The sequence below is a fragment of the Somniosus microcephalus genome, chromosome 7 (genome assembly GCF_052327205.1).
Source record: "Somniosus microcephalus isolate GS21.2 chromosome 7, FLI_Smic_1.0, whole genome shotgun sequence".
Lineage (NCBI taxonomy): Eukaryota > Metazoa > Chordata > Chondrichthyes > Squaliformes > Somniosidae > Somniosus > Somniosus microcephalus.
The window spans coordinates 57,299,337-57,319,330 of NC_140993.1; the positions used below are offsets into that span (position 1 = coordinate 57,299,337).

Sequence of the window (19,994 nt, forward strand, 5' to 3'; positions counted from 1 at the left end):
CTTATTTTGCGTCAGTTAGGATCTTTGACAGTTGCCCAGGTGTGACGTCATCATCCTTTTTGTCAGCCACAGTCAGTGCCTGTATGGAATGCCAATCTAGCTGTATCTTCCGGATCCATTCACGTCCTAGTAGTGGTGGTCCTCCATCTACATATAGATTGGGCCAACCAAATTAGCAACAATACTGTGGCGGAGGAATTCCTGGAGTGTTTACGGGATGGTTTCCTGGACCAATATGTCGAGGAACCAACCAGAGATCAGGCCATCTTAGACTGGGTATTATGTAACGACAAAGGATTAATTAGCAATCTTGTTGTACGAGGCCCCTTGGGTCTGAGCGATCATAATATGATCGAATTCTTCATTAAGATGGAGAATTAAGTAGTTGACTCAGAGACTAGGGTCCTCAATTTAAATAAAGGAAACTATGATGGTCTGAGGAGTGAGTTGGGTAGGATTGATTGGGGAATGGCACTCAAAGGGTTGACGGTGGATAGGCAATGGCAAACATTCAAAGATCGAATGGATGAGCTACAGAATTTGTTCATCCCAGTTTGGCATAAAAATAAAACAAAAAAGATGACTCAACCATGGCTAACAAGGGAAATTAGGGATAGCATAAGATCCAAGGAGACAACATATAAATTGGCCAGAAAAAGCAATAATCCTGAGGATTGGGAGCAGTTTAGGATTCAACAAAGGAGGACAAAGGGATTAATTAAGAAAGGGAAAATAGAATATGAGAGTAAGCTTGCAGGGAACATAAAAACTGACTGTAAAAGCTTTTATAGATATGTGAAGAGAAAAAGATTGGTGAAGTCAAACGTAGGTCCCTTACAGTCAGAATCAGGGGAATTTATAATGGGAAACAAAGAAATGGCAGACCTACTAAATACATATTTTGGTTCTGTCTTCACAAAGGAGGACACAAATAACCTCCCAGAGTTGCCGGGGAACATAGGGCCTGATGAAAGGGTGGAACTGAAAGAAATCAGTATTTGTAGGGAAATGGTGTTAGGAAAATTGATGGGACTATAGGCCGATAAATCCACAGGGCCTGATAATCTACATCCCAGGGTACTTAAGGAAGTGGCCCTGGAAATAGTAGATGCATTGCTGATCATCTTCCAGAACTCGATAGACTCTGGAACAGTACCCATGGATTGGAGGGTAGCTAATGTTACCCCACTATTCAAAAAAGGTGGTTGAGAAAAAGCGGGGAATTATAGACCGGTAAACTTGACATCGGTAGTGGGGAAAATGCTAGAATCTATTATAAAAAATGTAATAGCAGAGCACTTGTTAAGCAGTGACAGGGTCGGACAAAGTCAACATGGATTTACAAAAGGTAAATCATGCTTGACTAATCTACTGGAATTTTTTGAGGATAGAACTGGTAAAATAGATAAGGGAGAACCAGTGGATGTGGTGTATTTGGACTTTGAGAAGGCTTTCGATAAGGTCCCACATAAGAGATTAGCGTGCAAAATTAAGGCACATGGGATTGGGGGCAAGGTATTGACTTGGATAGAGAACTGGCTGGCGGACAGAAAGCAAAGAGTTGGAATAAACGGGTCATTTTCCGAGTGGCAGGCAGTGACTAGTGGGGTACCGCAAGGATCGGTCCTAGGACCCCAGCTGTTCACAATATACATTAATGATCTGGACGAGGGAATTGGATGTAATATCTCCAAATTTGCAGACGACAGAAAGCTGGGTGGGAGAGTAAGCTGTGAGGAGGATGTCGTGAAACTCCAGTACGATTTGGACAGATTGGTTGATTGGGCAGAAACATGTCAAATGCACTATAATGTGGATAAATGTGAGGTTATCCACTTTGGTGGCAAAAACAGGAAGGCATATTATTATTTGAATGGCAATAGATTGGGAGAAGGGGAAATGCAAAGAGACCTGGGTGTTCTTGTGCACCAGTCGCTGAAGGTAAGCATGCAGGTGCAGCAGGCGGTTAAGAAGGCAAATGGTATGTTGGCCTTCGTAGCAAGAGGGTTCGAGTACAGGAACAAGGATGTCTTGCTACAGTTGTACAGGGCCTTGGTGAGACCGCACCTTGAGTACTGTGTGCAGTTTTGGTCGCCTTACCTGAGGAAGGATGTTCTTGCCATGGAAGGAGTGCAGCGAAGATTCACCAGGCTGATACCTGGGATGGCATGAATGACGTATGAGGAGAGATTGTGTCGATTGGGCTTATACTCACTGGAGTTTAGAAGATTGAGAGGGGATCTCATCGAAACTTATAAAATTCTGTCAGGCCTGGACAGACTAGATGCAGGAAGGATGTTTATGATGGCTGGGGAGTCCAGAACCAGGGGTCATAGTCTAAGGATAAGGGGTAAGCCATTTAGGACTGAAATGAGGAGGAATTTCTTCACCCAGAGAGTGGTGAACCTGTGGAATTCTCTGCCACAGAGGGCGGTGGAGGCCAGTTCATTAAATATATTCAAAAAAGAGTTGGATATATTTCTTAAGGCTAAAGGGATCAAGGGATATGGGGAGAAGGCAGGGACAGGGTACTGAATTTGGATGATCAGCCATGATCTCATTGAATGGCGGAGCAGGCTCGAAGGGCCGAATGGCCTACTCCTGCTCCTATCTTCTATGTTTCTATGTTTCTATCTGGCAATACATATAGGTCCATTTTTGGTGTTTCCTTGCCGTTATATATAACGTTCACCCTTATTTTTCCTTTGGGGTAGACTTTTTGCCCCGTGTACGTCTTCAAGACAATCTTTGTATCTCTCAAGGGTATATGTGAGAATAGCTGCTTGTAGTCCCTTCAGTTTATGACTGTTAGGGCTGATGCTGTGTCCAATTCCATTTTCACTTGGATTCCTGCTATCTTGAGCGTGACCCAGATAGTTTGGTGATCCTCCGTTTTGATCACATTATGTAGTTTCAGACAACCCAGCTCCTTGCTTCCGGAGTCTGTGTCACTCTTCTGTTCGTCTGAACTACTCTCCGTCACCTTATGTATCTTCTTGTACTTCTCCTGTGGAGATTTCTTGCTGCTGGTTTTCTTTCCCGACCTGCAGACTCTTGCTATGTGTCCTACTTTTCCACACTGTCTGCACACTTTGTCCTTGAACCAGCAATCATTATGGTCGTGTGTTGTTCTGCCGCAGCGATAGCACTTCACTGTTCCGTATGACATTTCATTTGTGCCATATTCTTGCGGTCTCCGTTGTATCTCTGCAGCGCCCCGTGCTGCTGCTTCGTGTGATACTGCAATGCTGAAAGCCTTGTCCAGCGTAAGATCCTTTTCTGATAGAAGCCGTTTCTGGGTTCCTTCACTTTGAAGCCCACACACAAACTTGTCCCTTAAAGTATCTGCTAGTCCCGTTCCAAACTGGCAGTGTTTCGATAGCTTGCGCAGTTCCGTTAAATACTCAGCATTACTTTCATCTTTATGCTGGTTCCTTTTGTGAAACTTAAATCTTTCTGCTATCAGCAGCGGTGTGGGGTTTAAGTGGTCCTGTAGGATTGACACTATGTTTTCAAAATCCTTTTCTACTGGCTTCTCTGGGGTTACTAGGTTTCGTAGTAAGCCATACGTTTTTGCACCCATTGAATTCAACAATACCAGCGCTTTCTTGTCATCTGGCACTTCATTCGCCTTGCAGTATACTTCTATGCATTCGACATATGTCGTCCAATCTTCGACTTCATTGTCGAACGCTGTGATACTGCCACTCTTCGGCATTTTTGGGTGTGGTTAGACTGGCTTAAAATGGCGTCTCCCGCGCTTTCCTTTCTTCCCCGCTGCGGCTTAAAATGGCGTCTCCCGCGCTGCTGCCAACGCCGCTCTCGGCGGTCCTCGTGGCAAATGGCGACGCCCTGTGGGTTTTGTGCGCTGCTCCTGCGCTGCTGCCAACGCCGCTCTCTGCGGTCCTCGTGGCAATGGCAGCGCCTCGTGTTTTCCTGCGCGCCTCTCTCCCCCGTCGATGCTGCTTGGCCCTTGAACACCGGCTGCGCTCTGCTCTCTCTCGTCTCTCTCGTCGACGCTGCTCGGCCTTTTTCTGTGCCGCTCGGTCGGGCTCTAGCCCGCCGCTGTCCGGGAAGGGTCTGCGCAGTACCTGTTGCCAGCCCGTTTCGCTGGACCACTGTGACTGGAAAGCCAAGCCTGGCTCTCGACAGCCTCCCCTGCGATGCTCAAATCTCCGCTGGATGACTGGGCGGTTGCCCGTGGTCGACGCCCGTGCTTCTGGACTCGACCTTCTTCCACTGTTCTCCAGGAGCGAATCCCTGGGAGGTGATGCAGAGTTGCAGGTAGGTTCGAATCTGCCTCGTCGCCAATGTTAGATCCAGGTATGTTAATGTTGTGTCCTTCAATAATCAGACAACAGACTGCAGGGAACGATTCAACAGGTGTTTACTGAATGAGGGTTACTCTAGAACTAACTGTACAGATCACTACTCAGGGTTTATATACAGGTGTGGTCACTGCCGGTACTACAGTATACAGGAGCTGTAAAAAGTAGTTCTCTCCCTTAAGGTATATATACATTACATACATTACAACCTCCAAGTTTCCCTCCAAGTCATACACCATCCTGACTTGGACATATTTTGCTGTTCCTTCATCGTTGCTGCGTTAAAATTCTGGAACTCCCTACCTAACTGCATTGTGGGAGTATCTTCACCACACGGAATGTAGCGGTTCAAGAAGGCGGCTCACCACCATCTTCTCACAGGCAATTAGGGATGGGCAATAAATGCTGGCCTTGCCAGCGACGCCCACATCCCAAGAATGAATATTTAAAAAATGTTGATTTGCTTATAGGCAGTTTTCTGTCAAGACAAAGTAGTTCTATTGTTTAAACAGACACATTTGTCATAATACCTGACAAATACGCTAAGTCTGCCCAAGTGACAGAAATAGTTCACATTAGGTTATTAACTGCCTATGCTAACAGTTAACTAAAGAGCCATTAGTTGTGGTGTTTGTCTCAAGAGGGGTCCTGTTTACCAGACTGGCAGTTCTGATGTGTCCAGAAGGTAGTTAAGTTGTCCAAGTCATGCCTCCGATAGCCTTCCCTTTGAACTTTGAAGCTTGACTTCATTGATGAGGAAGTTTTGATCGGTTGCGAATAATACCTATCTGTCTTTCTTAATACTAGTTTGGACATCAAAGAAAAGAGAGAGATGTAACTGGGACTGCTGCACGATCCTCCTCAGCTCTCTTCTACACATGATGCTATATGAGGCAGAGGCTTGGAGGGATTCTGTGAAGTGTCTTTCTCGTGCAAAAACTTTTCATCAAGGAATCACGGTTCCAGTCTTAAAAAGGTTACCACAGAGATATGCAAGAGCTTTGGGACTTGGCTTTAGAACTGTTCTAAAGCACTCGTGAGCAATCAAATATTCCATTACTGTACGCATTCTGCCTATTGATCCATTTTGCATCTGTGATTTTTCTGTCTCTTAATAAACACTAATTAGTAGCTACCCATATCCTATCCCACATACAAAGTCATGCTCATCCATCAGCCCTGGTCTCATTGACCTACATTGGCTTCCAATGCCTCAAATTAAAAATTCTCATCTTTGTATTTAAATCCCACCATGCTCTCACCATCCCTATCTCTGTATACTCCTCCAGCCCTACAGCCCCTCACATATTCGCCGGTCCTCTGATTCTGGCATTTTGTGCTCCCCCTCATCTCTTTGCCTCACTATAGGTGGTCATGTCTTCAACTGACTAGGCCCCATGATCTAGATTTCCCTCCCTAAACCCCTCTGCCTCTTCGCCCCTCCTCTCTTCCTTTAATACCTTCCATATGTCCCCAACCCTCCCCCCTTTTGGCCATCCTTTGTAAGCTAGGTGTCCAATTTCCTTATCCCTCTACAAAGCACCTTGGAACAGTTTTCCATGTTAAAGGCACTAGGAAAATGCAAGTTGTTGTTTTTACCCTGAATTATAAGTCTGTCAGCAAATCATTTTACATCAGGTTTGGAAAGGTTAGCAAGTATGGGGTAATTCATACCAACAGCAAAACAGTTCATTGTTCACCCTGGGCATGCCAGATGCTAAATACCTGGTGCATACAGCCAAGAACACAAGCTCACCCTTAGAAGCTGGCATTTTTGTGAAGCATGAGTAGAAAGTCTTGGGAAAAGGTTTGAATTGTAACGCTGAATTCAAATTTATCCCCAGATTGATGGAATGAAAATGCCCTCTTATTGCTGACTGTAAAGATTTCATGTGAGATGAAATTGGGGCAGTCGCAACTCTATTTCCTAGAGGGTGTGGTCCTTAGTAAAAACTGTGCTTACTTCATCGTCAATTGTATACTAAATTGCAGCCTCATTCAGAGATACCACAGGCCTAGTGTGGGAAATAAAGAATAAAATAACTTATATTTACATAGCAACTTTCATGACCACAGAACATCCCAAAGCACTTTACAGCCAATGAAGTACAGTTACTGTTGTAGTGTAAGAAATGCTGCAGCCAATTTGCACACAGCAAGCTCTCACAAACAGTGATGAGATAATGACCAAATCATCTGTTTTATTAGTGATGTTGGTTAAGAGATAAATATTAGCCAGGACTCCAATGCTCTTCTTTGAATAGGGCCATGGGATCGGTTTAACATCTGATCTGAAGGATAGAACCTCTGTAAGTGTAGCACTCCCTCAGTACTGCACAGAAGTACCAGCCTAGATTAGGTGCTCAAGTCTCTGGAGTGGGATGTGAACCCATAACCTTCTGACTCAGAGACGAGAGTGTTACCACTGACACACAATGGAAAAAATGCTATACTGCTGCTGTAGGAGGTGGTCTTCTGAGGATGGGGTTTAGGCACATTGCTGGGGCAATGTAGGGGGAGCTCTACTGTGCATGCCTGTACTGCAACTGACCTGGGAGTGCTTGATTCTAGCATTACTTTGACATGAATGACAGACGGAAGCCAATCAGCCCGTTAAATCTGTGTCTTTCTTTTGGCAGTGTGTTAATAAATATATTTGTATTAAACTTCGTTGAGCATTACTGTAGTGTAGTCATGGACCCCTTTGAAATATTTTTATATGGCTTTATTAAGCAGTGCACCTCTAGACAACATTATACCTTTGGGTGTATAGACATTTTCTGTTGCTCATGTTGACACACACAAAATTCAACAGAAAGTAGGAATAATGTAAAGGACTGTGAGATCTTTGCAACACTGCTCACCGACATGACATGTTGGAACATCAATAAATCCTTTGAGGAAACTTCCCAGTGGGCTGTTTTCCACAGACTGCAGGAACAGAAAAAGAAAACATAAATTACAAAAGCACATCTGTATCTATGTTATTTCATATATATAAATGTTTATGTCATGCATCCGTCACACTTAAGTGTCATACTGCCACGTATGCAAATTTCTGAGTCTTATTTAAAAAGAGGAGGGCCATTTATTTCTCGTCTACAAAGAGATTGCTGAAAATTGGGTGTGGGATAACTCCAACAAAAGAAGCCATTAGAGTTAGTGAGTGACCAGCTTGCAGAGTCCCAGCATTGCCAATTTTGGTGGATTGCCTGGACTATGTTTACTCCTTCCTACTGCACCAGGGCTGAGACTAAGAGCCCAGCTTGTGATGAACTGGCTGGACTCCACTCACTCCCATTCCACTGCAGTGGGACTGAGAGCGCGCGTGCTCTCATGGAGGACCAGGTGCTGAATCCTTCTCCTCAAGCATCTCCTCTGATTCACTGAAATAAAGCAATGGTACTGATGACTGGGGGAAGTGCTAGGAACAAAAAGTAAGGGACAAAACAACGGGATGACACGGGGCAAATCAAGAGGCCGGCCTTAGCAAAGTGAAGTTTTAAATAAATTTGTTTGAAAAGTGCCTGCGTTTCATTCCGCTAGTTATTGAGGACAACTCTTATTCTGGAACATTCCTTCACCTTCACTCCCAGGTTTGCTTCAGGTAGAATGGAAGTGCCAGTCTTAGAATCATAGAATCATACAGCATAGAAGGCCATTCAGCTCATCATGTCTGTGCCAGATCTTTGAAAGAGCTATCTAATTAGTTCCACTCTCCTGCTCTTTCCCCACAGCCCCGCAAATTTTTCCTTTTCAAGTATTTATCCAATTCCCTTTTGAAAATTACTATTGAATCTGCGTCCACCACCCTTTCAGACAGTGCATTCCAGATCACAACAACTCGCTGCGTAAAAAAAATTCTCCTCATCTCCCCCCTGGTTCTTTTGCCAAATATCTTAAATCTGTGTCCCCTGGTTACTGACCCTCCTGCCAATGGAAACAGTTTCTCTCTACTACATCAAAATCCCTCATAATTTTGAAGACCTCTTTTAAATTTCCCCTTAACCTTCTCTACTCTAAGGAAAACAATCACAGCTTCTCCAGTCTCACCACATAACTGATACCATTCTAATAAATCTCCTCTGCACCCTCTACATGACCTTGACATCCTTGCTAAAGTGTGGTTCCCAGAATAGGACTCAATACTCCAGCTGAGGCCTAACCAGTGATTTATACAGGTTTACCATAATTTCCTTGCTTTTGTACTCTATTTATAAAGACAAATCTTCCTGCCTCCTCCACGTCTTCTGGATTTTTAAATTCCAAAGTTATACGTTCAATACGCGAAACAAAATTTTTTAAAATGCTTATGAGGATTGCAGACCCACAATGCACTTCATAAATCGCTCGCCACTGGTTTCAGCCACATTGTACTAACAGATGCAAAACACTTGCTCACCGCTTCATCCTGTTCAGGCACCAGTGTGCTGGTTATCTCCTCCACATAGTTTGCCGGAAACCACAGCTGTTTTTTGCCTCCATAGTCTCCTCGCCACCTGATTGGGGTGCAAGGGAAAAACATTCAGGATGAGGAAAGAAATACCAGCAGAATACAGGAACTAAGCCAGCTACAATAACACACACAAAAAGAAATGTTTTCTATTTTAATTTATTATTTTCTCCTCTTGATCTTTCTTTTGTTCCTCCCCATCACCGTCACACCATACAGTGTCACTGCGATAGGCGTCTTCCTCCCCATCATCGTCACACCATACAGTGTCACTGCGATAGGCGTCTTCCTCCCCATCACCGTCACACCATACGGTGTCACTGCGATAGGCGTCTTCCTCCCCATCACCGTCACACCATAGTGTCACTGCGATAGGCGTCTTCCTCCCCATCACCGTCACACCATACAGTGTCACTGCGATAGGCGTTTTCCTCCCCATCACCGTCACACCATAGTGTCACTGCGATAGGCGTCTTCCTCCCCATCACCATCACACCATAGTGTCACTGCGATAGGCGTCTTCCTCCCCATCACCATCACACCATACAGTGTCACTGCGATAGGCGTCTTCCGCCCCATCACCGTCACACCATACAGTGTCACTGCGATAGGCCTCTTCCTCCCCATCACCGTCACACCATACAGTGTCACTGCGATAGGCGTCTTCCTCCCCATCACCGTCACACCATACAGTGTCACTGCGATAGGCGTCTTCCGCCCCATCACCGTCACACCATACAGTGTCACTGCGATAGGCCTCTTCCTCCTCATCACCGTCACACCATACAGTGTCACTGCGATAGGCGTCTTCCTCCCCATCACCGTCACACCATACAGTGTCACTGCGATAGGCCTCTTCCTCCCCATCACCGTCACACCATATAGTGTCACTGCGATAGGCCTCTTCCTCCCCATGATCGTCACACCATACAGTGACACTGCCAATGGCCTCTTCCTCCCCATCACCGTCACACCATACAGCTGTGGTGTATGTAACCTGTTCCACCTTAAGAGAACTACTTTAAGAGATGTACTACTTTCTCTTGGCTGCTGTATACTGTAATACCGGTGGTGACCACACCGGTATATAAGTGTTGTGTAAGGATTTGCTGGGCAGTTCAGCCCTGACCTCCGAATAGTAAAGACCTGTTAAAAGTTATTCTTGTTGTCTGTGTCAGTGATTGATCCTAAACATAACTGGGACACAGACTCAACAGTGGCGACGAGTCCGATCTTACCCTGCGGCAGTTTTACATCCAAGGCAGCTTCGTCCTCAGAACGGGCGTCGAGAAGAGGCATCCGCCCTCATCATCCTGCTGAGCACCATCGCATGGGAGGCATCGAGAACCCGGGTTAAAAAGAAAAAGAATTCTGACCACGAAGCCCTCCATCAGCGACAGGCAGTGATCATCCCTTCTACCATGGTGGTGGGTAAGCCGATCAGCAACACGAGCAGAAAGTCGGCCGCGTTGGCTGTGGAGTAGGGGAGGGAAAACGGAGGAATAAGGGCGGAGAGCTCGACCACGGCCGGTAGAAAGGGCCGGGCTGCAATCGAGGCCGAGAGGCGCAGCGACTGGGGCAGCTTAAGGCTTGAGAGCCGCGGAGAACTCAAACGCAGCTGGTGTACAGGACCGGGCTGCAAGCGGGGCTGCGAGGCAAAGCAGCGTCGGGGAGTTGAGAAGCTTAAGGCACGAGAGCCGCGGAGAATTCAAACGCAGCCGGTGTAAAGGACCGGGCTGCAAGCGGGGCTGCGAGGCAAAGCAGCGTCGGGGAGTGAGAACCACTGGGGAGGCGAGAACGGCAGCAGCAAGGCAATCGCCATTGCAGCCAGCGGGGGAAGAAGGCAAACGCGGGAATCCGCCATTGTAGTCGGCGGGGGAAGAAGACGAGTGCGGGAAAGACCGCCAAGCGCGGGAAGCCACCATTTTAGTAGGCGGGGGAAGAAGACAAGCGCGGGAAGCCGCCATTTTGAGAAAAAAAAAAAAATTGCAAGGATGCCTAAACATGGGAGCATTAATACCTTTGATAGCGAAATCGAAGATTGGACCACGTATGTAGAACGCATGGAAGTGTATTGTAAAGCAAATAAGGTACCAAATGATGAGAAAGCACTAACCTTATTAAGCTCAATGGGTGCGAAAACATACGGGCTATTGAAGCACCTTCTATCACCAAATAAACCGGCGGATCAGACTTTCACGAATATTGTTACTGTCCTGAAAGATCATTTAAACCCCACGCCGCTGATGATAGCGGAACGATTTAAATTTTACAGAAGAACGCAGCTGAAAGACGAAAGCAACGCTGAATTTCTAATTGAACTGCGTAAGCTAGCAAAGTACTGTCAGTTTGGAACAGGACTAGCAGATGCACTGAGAGATAAATTTGTGTGTGGATTGTTAAAAGAAGGAACACAAAAGCGACTGCTTGAGGAGAATGAGCTTACGCTTGATAAATCTGTCACTATTGCAGCATCGCATGAAGCCGCAGCGAGAGGCACTGCGGAAATGCAGCTACGGTCACCGGAACTCAGCACCAATCAAATGGTCTTGAGTACAGTAAAATGTTATCGTTGTGGAAAGACAACGCACGATCAGAACCAGTGCTGGTTCAAAAATCAGGAATGCAGAAAATGTGGCAGGCTTGGTCACATAGCTAAAGTATGCCGGTCAGGAAAGAAGACCAGCAACAAAAAGTCACCGCAGGAAAAGTACAGAAAGGTACACAAGGTGACAGAGAACGGTTCGAACGAACAGAAGTCAGATTCAGACTCCAGCAGTAATGAACTGGGTAGTCTAAGAGTACACAATGTTGGTAAGGAAGCAGACCTCCAAACAATTTGGGTCACACTTCAGATAGCAGGAGTCCAAGTGAAGATGGAATTGGACACTGGATCGGCATTGACGGTCATGAATAAGAAAGATTACAAAAGGTTATTCCCACATATTCCCCTACGGGATATGGAGATTGTATTGAAAACATACACGGGGCAAAGAGTATACCCCATCGGGAAGATAGAGGTAAAGGTGGTCCACAAGGGCAAAGAAAGCCGAGGAATGGACTTATATGTGCTACCTGAGGGAGGTCCACCACTACTGGGACGGGAGTGGATTAGGAAAATGAATATGGACTGGCATTCCTTAAAGGCACTAACGGTAGATTCCGGTACAAAAGATGTCAAACCTAAACGATTGTCCAGAATATTGGACGATGCTAAAGAGGTGTTCCAACAGGGACTGGGAACACTGAGAGGAATTACGGCAAACATCAAGGTTGAAGAACATGCAAACCCGAAATTTTTCAAAGCCAGACCGGTACCTTATGCAATACGACCTGCTGTGGAAGCTGAGCTGGAAGGGCTAGAACGTTCAGGAGTACTGTCTAAGGTAGACTGGAGTGAGTGGGCCACGCCCATTGTCCCCGTCATGAAGCGTTCATCGAGCAACAAGCCGGGGGAACCGGGGAAGGTTCGCATCTGTGGAGATTTCAAGATCACTGTTAATCCGGTGCTTCACACGGTGCAGTATCCGCTTCCGCGGATTGAGGATATCTTCGCTTCGTTGTCTGGTGGGAAACACTTCACCAAGATAGACCTGGCGCAGGCGTACTTACAGATGGAAGTTGAGGAAGAGTCATGCCAGTATCTCACGATCAACACGCATAGAGGCTTGTACCGGTATAATAGACTGGTTTTTGGAGTGGCATCGGCTCCGGCAATTTGGCAGAGGGCCATGGAGCAGGTATTACAGGGAATTCCAGGTACACAATGTTACCTGGACGATATTCTGATTACAGGAGATGATGACGAGGAACACCTTGCAAACTTGGAACTGGTGCTCACCAGATTGAAAGAATATGGTCTTCGAGTTAATCGCCGGAAATGTGAATTCTTTCAGAAGCGGATCTCGTACTGTGGTCATGTCATTGACCAGGAGGGGCTTCATAAGTCTCCTGACAAGATCGAAGCTGTTGTGAAGGCTCCCGCTCCAGATAATGTATCCCAATTGAGGTCGTTTCTAGGGTTGATTAACTATTACCATAAGTTTCTGCCAAATTTATCCACGGTGCTGCACCCGCTGAACGCTCTTTTGCAGAAGGGAGTACCATGGAAGTGGAGCGAGGACTGTAAGAGGGCCTTTCGCGAAAGCAAGGCATTGATCACCTCAGAGGAAGTGTTGGCTCACTTCAACCCAACGCTGCCTATTCGTTTGGCTTGTGATGCTTCTCCATATGGTATTGGGGCAGTACTCTCACACAAGTTGCCAAATGGCCAGGAGGGGCCAGTTGCGTTCGCATCCAGATCATTGATCTCTGCTGAGCGCAACTATGCTCAGATAGATAGGGAGTCTCTCAGCCTTGTGCAGGGCCAAAAGTTTACGCTTCTGACAGACCACCAGCCGTTGGTATCCATTTTTAACCCTAAGAAGGGTGTTTCGGTGATGACAGCACAGAGACTCCAGAGATGGTCCCTTTTCCTAGGGGCACATCAATATCAGATAGAATTCAAAGGTACAAAGCAGCATGGTAATGCTGATGGGCTGTCGCGCCTGCCACTACCTACAGAGGAGGAGGCACCGACGGTTGACCCTGTTGAGTTATTTCACTCGACCATCATCGAATGTTTACCAGTCACCAATGCAAGTATTGAAAGAGAAACCAGGAACGACCCGACACTGTCCAGGGTCTACGAAGTGACAGTGAAGGGATGGCCAGCACATGGTGATCCACTGTTACCGGCATTCTCAGCAAGACGAGAACAGCTGTCCGTCTGTCAAGGAACATTGATGTATGGAACAAGGGTGATTATTCCTCCTAAGTTAAGAGAGAGAGTTCTAAAGGAACTGCATGAAGGTCATCTGGGGGAGTCAAGATGAAAAGCCTTGCTGGGGCTTATGTGTGGTGGCCGGGTATCGACCAACAGATAGAGGAGCTGACGAAAAGCTGCTCAGGGTGCCAAAAAGTGCAAAATGCACCTCCGATTGCACCGCTGCATCCATGGGAATGGCCTTCAACCCCATGGCAACGTGTACATATTGACTTTGCTGGTCCTTTCATGGACTCCATGTTTTTAATTGCGGTGGACGCACATTCTAAATGGCCAGAAGTGATTAAGATGACTACCACTACCTCGGAAAAGACGATCGCGGTGTTAAGAACGATATTTGCAAGAAATGGATTGCCAGAACAAATATGTTCAGACAACGGACCGCAGTTCGTGTCAGAAGAATTCCAGAGATTCATGAAGAAGAATGGGGTGAAACATTATACCTCTGCCCCATATCATCCGGCTACAAACGGGTTGGCCGAGAGATTTGTACAAACGTTCAAAAAAGCGATAAAGGCCATGAGCGAAGATCAGATTCCACTACAACACAAGGTGGACAAATTCCTACTGGCATATCGAAACGCCACCCATGCAGTGACAAACCAAAGTCCTGCCATGATGTTCTATAACAGGAGGTTGCGGTCCAGGTTGGACTTGTTAAAACCAAATGTGCGGAGGGAAGTTGAAAACAAACAGTTCCAGCATATAAATAACAAGACCACTCGGAGTTTCGAAATAGGACAACCAGTGTTAGCCCGGGATTATAAAAACGAGAAATGGCAATCTGGAACAATTCGGGCCAGACAAGGACCCCTGATGTACACGGTAGATGTTGGTGAAAATGTAATACGGCGTCATGCTGACCAACTGGTAGAATCGAGAACAAGGGTCGAACCCATGGTTACGGCAGAGACAACCGTGGAAGAAGTTAGTGAACCTGAAGCATCTACCTCAGAAGTGAATGTACCTGATGATGATGTCCAATCCATAAGAGACCAACTAGATGAGTCACCCCAGCAACGAGAATCAGAGACCCCTGAAAGGCGTTATCCAACTCGAATCAGGAGGCCTCCTCAGAGACTGAATCTTTGAACTGTTTTGCATGAAGTATATATATATATATGTTATTATGTTATGTTAAATGGGGATATAACTGTTAAGCTAAAAAGGGAGGATTGTGGTGTATGTAACCTGTTCCACCTGAAGAGAACTACTTTAAGAGATGTACTACTTTCTCTTGGCTGCTGTATACTGTAATACCGGTGGTGACCACACCGGTATATAAGTGTTGTGCAAGGATTTGCTGGGCAGTTCAGCCTTGACCTCCGAATAGTAAAGACCTGTTAAAAGTTATTCTTGTTGTCTGTGTCCAGTGATTGATCCTAAACATAACTGGGACACACAGACTCAACAACAGCGACACTGCAATAGACCACTTCCTCCCCATCACCGTCACACCATACAGTGTCACTGCGATCGGCCTCTTCCTCCTCATCACTGTCACACCATACAGTGTCACTGCGATAGGCCTCTTCCTCCCCATCACTGTCACACCATATAGCGGCACTGCGATAGGCCTCTTCCTCCCCATCACCGTCACACCATACAGTGTCACTGCGATCGGCCTCTTCCTCCCCATCACCGTCACACCATATAGTGTCACTGCGATCGGCCTCTTCCTCCCCATCACCGTCACACCATACAGTGACACTGCGATCGGCCTCTTCCTCCCCATCACCGTCACACCATATAGTGTCACTGCCAATGGCCTCTTCCTTCCCATCACCGTCACAGCATACAGTGTCACTGCGATCGGCCTCTTCCTCCCCATCACCGTCACACCATACAGTGTCACTGCGATAGGCCTCTTCCTCCCCATCACTGTCACACCATACAGTGTCACTGTGATAGGCCTCTTCCTCCCCATCACTGTCACACCATACAGTGACACTGCGATCGGCCTCTTCCTCCCCATCACCATCACACCATACAGTGTCACTGCGATAGACCACTTCCTCCCCATCACCGTCACACCATACAGTGTCACTGCGATCGGCCTCTTCCTCCCCATCACCATCACACCATACAGTGGCACTGCGATAGACCACTTCCTCCCCATCACCGTCACACCATACAGTGTCACTGCGATCGGCCTCTTCCTCCCCATCACCGTCACACCATACAGTGTCACTGCGATCGGCCTCTTCCTCCCCATCACTGTCACACCATACAGTGTCACTGCGATCGGCCTCTTCCTCCCCATCACCATCACACCATACAGCGGCACTGCGATAGGCCTCTTCCTCCCCATCACCGTCACACCATACAGTGTCACTGCGATAGGCGTCTTCCTCCCCATCACTGTCACACCATACAGTGACACTGCAATAGACCACTTCCTCCCCATCACCGTCACACCATACAGTGTCACTGCGATAGGCCTCTTCCTCCCCATCACACCATACAGCGGCACTGCGATAGGTCTCTTCCTCCCCATCACCATCACACCATACAGCGACACTGCAATAGGCTACTTCCTCCCAGACACCCCTCTGAAATACTGATCCACCAGAATGAAAGGTTGCTAGAAATGCATTGTTATTCATTTTATTTGGAAATACAACTACATCGTTGAAGAGGTATTTTTTGAGGTATTGTCAGGACCACAGCCAACATTTGCAGAGAGACACACACACATACACACACGTGTGGACACATACATATACACACACATATGCACATGCACATATGCATGAGAATGCACACACACCAAATGCACATGTGCACAGACACAGAGCAGGCAGCAGGCATTCAGTGAAAGTTTAAGACTGTGCTGTCAGAAAAGAATGAGATGGAAGGAAGGACATTAGCCTCTGGCCTTTTAACTTAGGAACCTGGGTTCAATTTCAACTCAGACTGATAAGAAGAAAGTTTCCTCTCTGTACTATCTGTAAGGGTCCTAAATGAACATTCTATATAGTTTCTATAAAGTTCCAATTGGGCATGGGCCCAAAGTAAATATGTGCCCATAATCAGCACTTAAATGGTAGACACACACAATAAGCTCACAGGTTGGCTGGTGTGAGAAACATTACACTGGGAGGATGCTTCCGAGGTGAGAGCTGAGGCACAGTGTTGGGTAGAGCTGAGGGAACTTTACTCCTGACTTGTGAATGCTGCTAATATCCCTTGCTCAAAACAAAAATCATCACTACCTACTTAAAAGTGTATTTTTAATTTGTTCCTGGGATGTGGGCGTCGCTGACAAGGCCAGCATTTATTGCCCATCCCTAATTGCCCTTGAGAAGGTAATGGTGAGCCGCCTTCTTGAACTGCTGCAGGCCAGGTGTTGAAGGCACTCCCGCAGTGCTGTTAGGTAGGGAGTTCTAGGATTTTGACTCAGCGATGATGAAGGAACGGCGATATATATCCAAGTCAGCATGGTGTGTAACTTGGAGGGGAACTTGCAGGTGATGGTGTTCCCATGCCCCTGCTGCCCTTGTTCTTCCAGGTGGTAGAGGTCGCGTGTTTGGGAGGTGCTGTCGAAGAAGCCTTCGTGAGTTGCTGCAGTGCATTTGTAGATGGTACACACTGCAGCCACGGTACGCTGGTGGTGGAGGGAGTGAATGTTTAAGGTGGTGGATGGGGTGCCAATCAAGCAGGCTGCTTTGTCCGGCATGGTGTCAAACTTCTTGAGTGTTGTTGGAGTTACACTCATCCGGGCAAGTGGAGAGTATTCCATCACACTCCTTACTTGTGCCTTGCAGATCGTGGAAAGGCTCTGGGGAGTCAGGAGGTGAGACACTTGCTGCAGAATACCCAGCCTCCGAACTACCTCTTGTGGCCTAGAAATTGGGTTGGTAGCGCCGGCGCTGAGCGCCTAAAGAGACCTAGAATTTTGGCGAAGCGCTATGTTGGGGCGGACGCTATGAGGATAGCGCCAACTCAGATATTGACTATACATTTAGCGCCTGCGCTAAGTGTTTGCGCGCGCCCGCGAGCGCAAGCAGCTCATGACGTCATTTCAGTGTGCAACGCCTTTTAGGAGCGCCTGAGCGCATATTGGGTGGCGCCGGGAGCCTTAGCGCCCAGCGCTATTCGTGACAGTTCAAGGGAGGGCTAACAGGCCCTTCTCGAAGTAGGGGGGCGCTATTTAAAGGGGACAGCTCTACTGCAGAATCTTCTGCCACTTGGCCTGCTCATTGCGCTCACTGCTAGAGAGAGTTGGCGAGCTAATGTGGAGCGGAGTTCTGGGATTTGAGCTTTACAGTACTTGGTACCTTCAACCCTGTCCAAAGCACTTGCACCACTACACCTAAAAGCCTTTTGACCAACTGGCATCGGAATGGGAGCTTGTTTGGAGGGCGACGGACCTCATCTGCACTCTGTGCAGCAGTCATGACGACCTGCCTTGCCCTGCGGGGAGACGGTGGCTGAACTTGCCTATCCCCCCTGCGTTGCTCCATGCCGCTTGGTCCGGCAACTGGTTCATCCTCAGAGCCACCCCCCCTCCCCTCCAGGGGACTACTATCCCCAGTCTGCAGATGTCTCCGCTCCCCGGATTCTGCAACGGCTGGTCCGGATTCCTCCTGGTCCTCGCCTCCGGTGGCACTGGCACTGGCAGCTTCAGCGCGTTGAGCCCGAGTTGGTGCTGCTTCATCTGAAAGTGGGAGGTGGAAGAGTGGCTTTAGCAAAAGGACAGGTTTGCTGAAAGGCATGCCAGATTGCGGCAAGGCTCTGACATGGCTGCACACTGAGGATGCATGCTGGCGGGGGGACCAAGTGGAAGGCAACAGGTGGAAAAGGTGAGAGTCTTACCCTCGCTGTCAGTAATGGGGTCGGCAGATGCAGTGGTCACTGGACCAGACAGACGTCCTCCAAGTATCTGGTGCACACTCTCCTCCAGATCCGTGAGAGTGGCCACTTGTGCAGGTCCGCCACCGGTTCGACGCTGCTCCTTTCTAATCTGTGCCATCTTGGACTGCAGGGGAAAGAAGGGGAGGTTCTGTTACATGAGGCCTTGAGACCTCATCGCATGCCCCCCATGGTGCAAGAGCCCTTACATGAGGCCTTGAGACCTCATCGCATGCCCCCCATGGTGCAAGAGCCCTTACATGAGGCCTTGAGACATCTGTCCATGTGTGTGGCCAGAAAGGGCCATGGGTGCATACTGACATTGGCGCATCATTGCAGCAGGGTGCCCGAAGTCAGCTGCAGATGGAGGGAAGCACAAGTTTGGTAAACCATCACTCACCCTAACGATCCGTGTGAGGTCGTTGAATTTCTTCCTGCACTGAACAGGGGTCCTGGTCGCCATGCTGCTGGAATTCACCCTCACAGCAACCTCCCTCCAAGATCGTCGATAAGCCTTCTGATTTGGCCTCTTGCCATTATCCGGATACAGGACCTCTCGACGGTGTTCAACTGCAGCCACCAAGTGGTCCAGAGCCTCAGTGCTGAAGCGCTCTGCTCTCTGCCTAACCTTCTCCATAATGCACAAGTTTCTAACGCCAGACAAGGGCGAGCGCCGAATCTGAGGCCTACAGGGCGTTGGGTGTTGAAGCTCAGTCTGACTGACCCGCCCCTTTAAGAGCCGGCCGGCGCCTGTAGGTCTCGTGCTTTCCCGTAACTGAGTTCACCTGCGCTGCGCCCGTCCGCGTCGATATTGAGTAGCGCCTGACTTTTGCGCCTTAAGAGCACCGTGCAACGGCTGATTTAGCGCCTCAATCTCCTTTGGGGGCGATGCAACCCAATATCGCGCCAGGCGGCGATAAGTTTCGTCTGGCTATAAACTTTGCGCATCGCCAGTTCTAACGCCTCAAGCAGGGCTATACCCAATTTCTAGGCCACAGTATTTATGTCACTGGTCCAGTTAAGTTTTTTGTCAATGGTGACCCCCAGGATGTCAATGCTGGAGGACTCGGCGATGGCAATGCCGTTGAATGTCAAGGGGCAGTGGTTAGACTCTTGGTTGGAGATAGTCATTGCCTGGCACTTGTGTAGCGCGAATGTTACTTGCTGCTTATCAGCCCAAGCCTGAATGTTGTCCAGGTCTTGCTGCATGCAGGCATGGACTGCTTCATTATCTGAGGAGTTGCGAATGGAACTGAACACTGTGCAATTATCAGTGAACATCCTCACTTCAGACCTTATGATGGAAGGAAGGTCATTGATGAAGGAGCTGAAGATGGTTGGGCCTAGGACAGTGCCCTGAGGAACTCCTGCAGCGATGTCCTGGGGCTGAGATGATTGACCTCCAAAAACCACAACCATCTTCCTTTGTGTTCGGTATGACTCCAGCCAGTGGAGAGTTTCCCCCTCCCCACCCCGATTCCCATTGACTTCAATTTTACTAGGGCTCCTTGATTCCACATTCGGTCAAATGCTG

The 19,994-nt window shown here is 47.8% G+C and overlaps 1 protein-coding gene across 1 annotated transcript in view; it reads right to left on the reverse strand.

Moving 5' to 3' along the window:
* LOC147114648 (1-phosphatidylinositol 4,5-bisphosphate phosphodiesterase gamma-1-like) overlaps positions 1–19,994 on the reverse strand; it is a 326,116-nt gene that overhangs the window by 43,319 nt on the left and 262,803 nt on the right. The window contains exons 22-23 of the mRNA XM_085992491.1: positions 8,731–8,827; positions 7,193–7,259 (exon numbers count right to left, since the gene is read on the reverse strand). Of these exons, the coding sequence (XP_085848617.1) occupies positions 7,193–7,259; positions 8,731–8,827 (164 nt within the window). The remainder of the gene's footprint in view (positions 1–7,192; positions 7,260–8,730; positions 8,828–19,994) is intronic.